Source organism: Chenopodium album, chromosome 7, assembly GCF_948465745.1.
Source record: "Chenopodium album chromosome 7, dcCheAlbu1.1, whole genome shotgun sequence".
NCBI lineage: Eukaryota > Viridiplantae > Streptophyta > Magnoliopsida > Caryophyllales > Amaranthaceae > Chenopodium > Chenopodium album.
This window is the reverse complement of record NC_137840.1, coordinates 5,153,658-5,163,724: the sequence shown is the minus strand read 5'-3', so window position 1 is coordinate 5,163,724 and position 10,067 is coordinate 5,153,658. Positions and strand designations below refer to the sequence as shown.

General features: G+C 29.9%; 1 protein-coding gene across 1 annotated transcript; it reads right to left on the bottom strand.

The window, feature by feature from the left end:
* Positions 1-6,939: 6,939 nt before the first annotated feature.
* On the bottom strand, positions 6,940-8,227 carry LOC145640829 (putative RING-H2 finger protein ATL69). Its single transcript, XM_081692068.1, has 4 exons — positions 8,196-8,227; positions 8,011-8,061; positions 7,690-7,860; positions 6,940-7,370 (listed from the first exon to the last, which is right to left on the bottom strand). Exons 1-4 carry the CDS (start codon positions 8,217-8,219, stop codon positions 7,227-7,229), a joined length of 390 nt encoding a protein of 129 aa, XP_081548194.1. The 5' UTR covers positions 8,220-8,227; the 3' UTR covers positions 6,940-7,226.
* Between the last annotated feature and the right edge of the window lie 1,840 nt (positions 8,228-10,067).

Below are 10,067 nucleotides of genomic sequence, written 5' to 3'. Positions count from 1 at the left end.
TCTTAATTGTTGTATAAGGTATAGTATCTGTGACTATAGGATCATGATATTTGTTCATTGTATGAATGTTAGGAAGCTAGTTAATTGTTTGTACTCCCCCCCCCCCCCCCCCCCCCCCCCCCTTTTTTTTTTTCAAACAAAACACATCTAGAGCCGAAAATCAAGTAATAATACACCTTCAAAGCAGTTAGACCATACACATAATCACAAAACCAAACTATTTTAAAACCTTAACTAATAGCAAAAGAAAAAAGGACCGAAAAATTCATAACTAATCTATCATCTATCGCAGAATAAAAAAAATAAAATAAATAAATAAATAAAAAAAATGACACAATTGAAGTAAGAAACGACATAAAATCGAACGTTCATGTTCATATTGTATGGTATTTTTTTTTTATCATTGTTGTACAAAAGATTCATCTTATAAGGCCTAGACTATCCAGTTTTAGCTGGTCCAAGATTAAACATTTAATGCCTGGTATAATGTTATCCTTTATCTCTATATGAATTTATTTGTGTGAGCTTAAATTAGATAAGCTCGAGACGATATCTAACCGAGTGTATTATAATCATCAAGCAAGCTGTAGCTTAAATTAGATAAGCTCGCGACGATATCTTTACTTTCAAGCATTCTCATTTGGCAAGATTTATACCCTACATGTATAGGATATGAAATAATCTTTACCAAGCGAGTCAAAAAAAAGAAAAAAAAAAAATGACATGTCATACAAAATGAACATATATAGCTGAGCCATACAAAATGAACATAGCGCCGTATAGTACATTAAATTTGGACATGATAATTATAAGAATGAACACGTCTAAAAAAGAACACATGTGGTCTGTTGCACCACTATAAAAAATTCATTTAGTATTGAAGGAAGTCAAAAGATAAGTACCTCAACATAAGCTTAGCCAGAAGACTGTGAGGTATTTTGCATATTGTGAGCATTGACACTTGAATTGATTCCTCCATATTGTTGATCTTCCTGATTTACCATATTGAGAAATTGATTGTACCATCCTATAGAAATATGAGCAGTTTCATAGTTTTTGTCACCTTCAACCTCCTCATTTGTATAAACTATTACAACAAATTTTTGCCTTTGAATTTGTTTAGTCCAAAGTTTGCTAGATATTCATGATCTTGAAACATTTGTCTATTGTTTAACTTGTCATGTTACAGAGATCACAAAATAGACTAGAATTTTGTCTCATATTAGGCACAAACCCTCCATTTTCAGATGATAGGAAACTATTGCTAGGTCTCACTTGCCTTGTGTTCTAGAATATGAAATTCCTTATAGGTCTTGGAGTTGGAGGTGCATAATACTGATTGTACCTTCTTCCATCAGCTACAAATGCAATATTAATGCTATCATCTAGCATGCTAGCTTAGTAGCTTGTCTTTGTTTTTTTTTTTCTTGCATCAACAATATGTAAGCCTCTGAAATATTTGGAAAAGGTTGCATCATTATAATATTAGTTATCACACCAACATATATACCATCCAGCTTCATTAACATTTGAACTAGTCTCTCTTCTGGTTGTTTCACAATCTTCTAAGTCAAATTATCTGTACATCCACTACAATCTTCTAAGTCAAATTACATGTACATCCACTACAAGTACATAGTGGCAACAGGAGTAGAACCTTGAACTTATTCACTCAAAGACTGTTGCAAAGTATACAATTGAGGTCCTAAACTCTGTGAATATCTCTCCTCAAGATCTTTCCAAATTTCTCTTGCAGAAGTGAAATACAAAACATTCCTAGTTATAATTCCATGCCTGAACCTCAGAAGTTGGCCTTAACAAAGTTCCATTAACATAACTCAACTTGTTTTGGGCAAAGAGTGATATAATCATATTCCTTCTCCATTCATTATAGCCTTCTCCAGAGAATTTTTCTATAACTAGATGATTTGTAGGGTTTTCTGAGAAGATCACTAGTGAGAAGAAGATTACTTGTTTCAAGCATGTTGAAATGATTTAGGTTTTCTTTTAATCAAACAACAACAATTAATATAGGCTTAATTAATTTGGTGAAAAATTTCACAATAATTAACGTGGATTACTTCAAGCTTACTTCAACAATAATTTAATCATTCAATAGAGTTCTAATGAACCAATTGAATCAAATAACTACCTAACTATCATCAAGCAAATCAAAATTCAATGGACAAAATCACAACGGAATCTTCAACTCAAACATAGCAAAAAATTGACCTTATTTTGCTCTGATACCGTTATGAAACATTCGAAAACAGAAGAATTCAGATAACTCCATTGATGAACTTCAACAATTTACAGTAAATCTTACAAAAGAGGAAGACGAAGTAACGAGAAAATAGAAGAAAAAGAGAGAGAAAAAACTTTAGAGAGAAGTTTATGTTATTATATTAATTAACAACTAGAAATGCTATTTAAAATTTTAAAGCATTCATTACATGAGGAGTAATAACAGAATGCATTGGTTTGTTATAACAAACTTGTAGATGTGGCATGTGTTGAGTTGGTACATAGAATAGATTTATGTTTTTTCTGAGCTTATTTTCAAGTAACAGAAATTCTTTACATATCAAAGACTATCAAAGTATCCTTACACATGTATATCTTGAATTCCTCCTTAAATAAAAGAAATGAAAAATAAAAATGTGTATTAGGCCAATTTGAAGGACTATAAGCACATACATTATACACTACAGTAAGTCAGTAATATAGTATGGTAATCTAAATGAAATTATTTACTTACATCAAAAAAAATTTGGGCCAAAGGGTCAGTTATTGGAAAACTTAGTTTAGGATTCCACAAGACCATACTCAATTATTGGTCAATTATTGGTCAATGTTGGCCCATTACCACAAGACCATAATCAATTTTTGGCCAAGATATTAGACCATACTGTTTGTGTGTTGAACATGTGTTTGTGATGTTAGATAACTTTGTCCATAGTCTAGTTGGAAGGGTGGACTTTACAAAAATTTATATCCTATGATCGTAAAGTATTAGTTGCAACTTTGTGGTATTATATAAGAAATTTAAAATATTTTAAAGTTGTAACTAATACTTGACGAGGTAGTACTACATACATTTAAGGGATTTTATGCTTATTTAATGTTTTTGTTTAGTTTAAAATATATCAAAATGAGAAAAAAAAAAAAAAAAACAAAAACTACCTTTAGCAAATTTATATAAAGTATGTTGGCTTAAGTGATTCTGAAAGAAAGTTGCCCAACTGGAGAGGGAGTTATATATAGGGGAACTCTTAGTACGATATAATTTTGGTACAAATCCATAATTTGGTACAAAATGCCAAGTAATTACATTTTGCATCAAAATATGTGATTTTAATACCAAATTTTTTGGTACCAAAATATGTGATTTGGTACCTGTATTGTGACCTATATAGGTATGCGTTATATATATATACTTTGTATACCCATGTACGCAATTTATTAGTAATTTTCTCATTTTCTACGTGAGAATACTCTACTCTTATAAACTCACTTTATATTGTGTTTTGGTACCTGTATTGTGACTTATATAGGTACCCGTTATATATATATACTTTGTATACCCATGTACGCAATTGCTTATTAGTAATTTTCTCATTTTCTACATGAGAATACTCTTGTACACTTTTTATATGTGAACACTCTTATAAACTCACTTTATATTGTAGAAAAGTAATTTAAGAAGTACTTGTAGGCTCGTAGGAAACATCACTTGACGATGTTCCCCCCTTATTTCTGTTCCTTGTATAAGTAAATAAATGGCACTTAAAATGAGAAAGAGAGTAGTAAAGACTCATAATAGGGTGCTTAATTAGCATTTGGTTCCGAATTTCTTCCCATGGACTAGAAGCTTGTTGTAATGCTTCGTACAAGTTAGGAGGCCAAAGATAGATAGATAGGCTTTTATTATTTTATTAGGTAAAGGTGACATCAAGTGTACGGCGAGTTATAATAATAAAGGGCAACAACCATATAGACCTTAAATAATATAGGAAGACATCACACGTATAGACAATCGTATAATGCAATCATAATTTTCCATTTGAGTTAATATGTTTAATTCAACATTTATTAAAATCAGGTATTGGTTTGGTATCAACAAAACCCTACCACAAATTCCATCCAAATTTATAGTTCAAATTGCGAGGGGTGGGGTGGTTTGACTAGGACTCCCACCTATAGAATCAACTCTTTTATTATTATTATTATTATTATTATTATTATTATTATTATTATTATTATTATTATTATTATTATTATTATTATTATTATTATTATTATTATTATTATTATTATTATTATTATTATTATTATTATTATTATTTTTATTTTTTTTTAATTTTTTTTTTATTAAAGGGTGAAAATTGGTAAGTTAAAATAAGACAAATTTTTTATAATGGTGATTAAAGGGGACTATGATAAGAGTGAATAGATAAATTTCATGTATTACTCCGTTTTATATCATTTGTAACTTTGGAGGGCACACGAATGTTTAGGCAAAATTTGTTTGTGAGTTTATAATAGAGAGAGAAAATTTTGTTTGTGGGGATGATAACACTAACGAAGTAACTCCTGTAATACTAATCGAATAACCCCTATAACACTGACGAATTGAAGTGACACCAGGCCATGATTGCTGATTGCTAACCTCCACAGTTCACACCATGTGACCAACTATATATATATATATATATATATATATATATATATATATATATATATATATATATATATATATATATATATATATATATATATGAGAAGAAAAATATGATTTTGTAGGTAATTGTTGAAATTGTCTAAATGAATAATTTATTAATATTCAATTTTATTATAATATTTTATATAATGATATAATTGAAGCTATTGTTACTTTGCTAGTCAAAGTTTTACAATGAAACACATACCCCAGGTCCCATGATGAAAAATGTTGTACTAAACAAAATAAAAAATTACCTCTTATTTTTTATTGTCACTTAAGAATGCACCTTTTATGAATTGTAGAATATTAAATATTATTCTATTCAACTTATTGTGCCTAAAATTTTCTAGATTTTAATATTTGAATACATGCAGACTTATTTTTACAAATAAAATTAAAATGTTACTACAACGAAATTTATTTTAATTTTTTTGAGTTAAGAGTACAATTAGGTACTCAATTCTTCTAATTTTCACCTTTTAGGTACTCAATTTTTTTTGCTTTGCTTTTGGGTACTCAAAGTGATTTTCAGGCGAACTAACTCACCACTAACTCATCACTAACCATACCTAATTAAAAAATTAATATTTTAAATATAAAAATAAAAAATTCATAACTTTGACTCAGAAACTAGCCGTTATTACTATATTTAAAGGGGCATGAACTTGGGCAAAAAATTCCATGAAAACACCTGCAAAACACTAGCATCACTGTAGGGCAGATTCACCATGTTTTCTTAACCAAAATTCATCCAAAACGATTTTCCCTGATTCAACTTCAATTAAAAAAAAAAAAAAACAAAATCAGCAACACAGAAGTTGTAGCAGTATACCAGCAACAAATATCATCAAAACAGGTTCATTCACCATGTCTATTTAGGCACAAATTCTTCAACAAGTTTTTCCCAGATTTAAAAAAAAAAAAAAAAATCAAAACAGTAGTTGCTGCTAGGTTCTTCCCCTGCTGCTGCTGCACAAGAAAAACACACACAACATCATCAATCACACACACACAATTTCACCAAAACCACCCCTGTTTTAGTGCGCAAAACAGATCAACAAATCAAACCTTAGAGCATAAATAATCAACATGCAATCAATACCCATCAACAACACAAGCTTAATACAACAACAAACAACACATCAACAAAATTAACACAAAAAACACAAGAAATCGACATTTTGATTTCGATTAAAAAAAACCCAAAAAACGCAAAACCCTAAGTCGCAATTACCATCATCAATTGGGCAAAAAATTCAAAATTTATATCAAATTAACAACAAAAACCATGAGTAAGTAAGCATACCTCAAAAAAATGGCGGCTTTCGCTGTCGTTTTCCCCATATTCGAATGTAGTTGCTCGTGTTCTTCGACTTATGCGCAGCGAATATTTCCAGAAATGGAAAAAATTAAGGGGCAAAAAGGGGGAATAAAGAATAAGAAAGGGGAAAAAGAAAAGGGTTGACCCGCGCATTTTTTAATCGGGTGGGGCCCACTTTCATTTAACCAAGGTACTGAATTCTTAGGCTGAATTATTTGTTTTTGCCGGAATTCTTAACTCAGTACCCAAAAGCAAAGCAAAAAAATTTTAGTACCTAAACGGTAAAAAAAGTAGAATTGAGTACCTAAATTTGTGCTTCACTCAATTTTTTTGGTGCAAAAATTTATTTTAATTTTAAGTGAGTTTTTGACCTTTATTCCTTCTAACATAGCTTAATCCGTCTAAATTTATATTATGAACATATATGAACTTACTTTTTTTTTTTTTTAAAAAAAAAAAAAAAAAAAAACTATTTCCTCCGTTTCTTTAGTCACGTTTGCCAATGCACAAATTCAATCATTAATATCTTTAATTACCGATTAGCAAAAATTATATTATGTTGATATTTTGAAAATATAACTTGTGACGAATCTAACAAGACCCACTTGACTATATTTTTCTTCATAGGTAAATCACAAAACAAGGTCAAAGAGAGATGTGTGAATAGTGCTAAAGTCAAAACGTGTCAACTAATAAAAACGGAGGTAGTGTTTATTTGAAAAAGTAAAAATAAGTTGCATGAAATAATGAGGCCTTAGTTGTGATGAATGCACTGATTTTTCTTATGACATATTGACAAGCTTGTACATAAAGACTATGATACTTTTTTTTTTGTACCTAGTTTGTTACGCGTACAATTTAATTACAAGTAAATTTAACTATACAAGCTCTTGGGATTAGATCTCAACATACATAAATTCATTGTAATGTAAAGAACTAAAATAGCAAGAAAAAAAGAACTAGTTACATTATCTTATCCGAGCTCTCTAAACTCCAAACGCAATAGATGTCATGTATGGTACAAGAATGCAACTATATAGTCAGTTATTCAAAGTGTACAACGTACACCTCAGTCGCCTTTACATTACAAATTCTTATATACACTCGGGTGTAGATGTTGCTTATTGTATTTATCATTTGTCGTATAAATAATTTACAAGCTTTGCTTCAATTTCTTTGTTGTCAAATGAAGAGGGTGTACATATTGATACTCCTTCTGCAGATGGGGCAAGATTTGTTCAAGACAAGCCATTTATCTATGCAATGTTTATGAAACTGGTGATTACATTGCATCATGCATCGCACTTTCTTTCCAGCTTCCAAGTCCTGCTCAACCAATAAGTGTTTAGAAAAAGTGTGTAATGTTGTTGCTAATATATATACATGCAACAATATATATCAAGTGAAAATTGCACGAAAAAAATAAAAGGTACTTTTTGATGGCTTATGGGAGAAATTAATGAAATAATAAAGTGCAAGTGAGGTTAGTGGGAAAAATAAATATGAAGTTGATGTCACGTTAAATATGTAGAAAATGTTGCAAATTAAAGTATTCAAAGTGAACAATAGAAAATAGAAAATGTTGCGAATTAAACGAGGCAATCAATGTCGCAAGTATATTCTCAAAGGGTGGAAAAAAAATTACCTGTAGACATATGGGACATGAACCTTTCACATGTAAAATATCAACTAATTCTCTGGGTATGGTCTCACCCATTGTTGTCCTTTGTAATATTTCAACTATGTAACTAACGTTGTTGTCTTCCTCTAAAGTTTCACTAAAGCTTTTCTCAAGACGTTCCTTAAGAATTCCCATCTGACCACAACAAACATTCCAAGTTAAATATGGTGCAAAAACATAATAATGTCAAACCAAAAACTGTGACTGATTCATTTTTCTTCTACACACAAAAATACAATATGGGATATGATATATACATATATATTAGGTAAAAAGGTCTATTACCTCCATTTCAAACACTTTCAAACCATTCAAAAAGTTTGCCAATACATCTGCCTGTACAATTAAATCAAAATATGGATGGTCATGTTAGTTGAATATGACTATTATGCACTCGAATGTATCTATAAACCTGACAAATTGAATATACAAAAAAGACAAATAAGCGAGAAATGAAACAAATGAATTACCATGAGCGTAGTCATATCTTCCATTATTGTTTTCTTCATCGTAAGAACACACAAAGAAAGGATTGGAGTATTAGCAAAAGCTTCAATTATTCTCCAACTTTAAATAGAGCCCACCAAGAAAGGAGGCATTGATCCACGAGGCCACAAAAGCTAGCTAAAATAACAGTATAGATGCATGGTCCCATAATGAATTAATAAGATATTTTACAAGAATTAGATATTTGATAACTCATGGGAGTAATTAGAGATATTTTAGCAGGAATGGTGGTTTGACGAAAAAGACTTGACTTGAATGTTTATAAATTAGATTATGCAATTTGTAGTATTCTACGTGGTTAACCTTCTTTCTCACATACATAGGCCAGCAGACATCACCCACGGGTCACTGCCGATGAGTGTTAAGGGGCACGCAATTATGTCATTGAAAGGCCATGATTTTAATATTAATAACACTTTTGCTTGTTTGGCAATATAGTTATAAAAGTCGATAATGACAATGAATTTATATATATATTGATACTTAATGGTTAAGTATTGTTATTTCAAAATTTATTATGATTAATATCATAGATAAAAGAAAAAATACAAGTTAATATTCTATATATATTAATAAAACTTGTTAATATCAAAGATACTTCTGTAAATTTAGATACCACACCAAGACAATTTTGTAAATTTTGCAGCCGCACACCATTTTTGTCCCCTCTATCCCCATCGAACAACCAGTAGCTAGCTAGTACCACTAGCCAGACCACCCCACGACCATTAGCTTCACTAGCAAACCACCGTACAATCACTAGCTAGCACCACTAGCAGACCACCACATAACCATTAACACAACCATTCGATCGTTGCACCTCTACGAGCACCACAAGCACGAGTAAATCCCCTTCCCTAAGGGGTTAGTATATCGGCCTAATTTACATAATTTGCTACTAGTATAGGCCATAGGGTGTCTTTTGTTTGGCCAGCCGACCAATTTAGAGCTGCTAAGGTGGTCGATTTTGGGTATGGCCATAGGAGGGGAAGAGAGAGATGGAAATAGTGGCCATGGATATGGAGGAGAGAGAAGAAAATAATGTCCATGTGAGAGGAGTAGAGAGAAAATTTAGTGATATAATTAAACATGTTTTGTTAATAATTTAGGATATTAACTGGGTTTTGCTCATAGTTAAAGTAGTAATGGATGCTTAAGTCTTAGAGATATTTTTATAAATAAAATTATCTAATATATCTAAATAAAATAGGTTTTTTTTTTTGGAGCATTCGGCGCGCTACATAAACAAAAGGTATTATTTTGACCAATTAAAATTACATTTTTATTTTATTCTAGAATTAAAAATTCACTCATCACCTAAGCAAAAGTGACGAATGAGATTTATGAATTTAGCCACATAGGTTAAAAAAAAAAAAAAAAAAAAAAAAGAATACTGATTTATTAAGATTTAAATTATTTAAAAACCGACTGTTTTTTTAAGAACTAAAAATCATCTTTAGATACTAAAATTAAAATTATTTTAAAAACTAAACATTATAAAGAAAATGATAATAAAAAAAACTGCCGCATGGGTTTGACGTGTAATATATGGAAAAATATTATTTCAACAAATCATAAATTAGATTTATATTTTATATTAGAATTAAAAAATTTAGATTTGTACTTTATTTAAAATTAAAATATTGACTCACTGCCTAAGCAAAATCTAGTGATGGATGAGATTTATGATTTTATCCACATAGGTTAAAAAAACGAATAATAATTTTTTCAGATTAAATTATTTAAAAGACTAAAAACTTATCTTTTTTTTAAAGAACTATATTATATATTAAAATTATTTCAAAAACTAAAAATTATGGTCATTTATTCAGTAC

Coding starts and splice junctions, on each gene's coding strand:
- LOC145640829 (XM_081692068.1), bottom strand. CDS start 8,219: ATGGAAGATATGACTACGCTCATG. Junction 7,861..8,010: donor TGAAAGTGTTTGAAATGGAG/GTAATAGACCTT, acceptor TGTTGTGGTCAG/ATGGGAATTCTTAAGGAACG. Junction 7,371..7,689: donor CATGTCCCATATGTCTACAG/GTAATTTTTTTT, acceptor TTGGTTGAGCAG/GACTTGGAAGCTGGAAAGAA.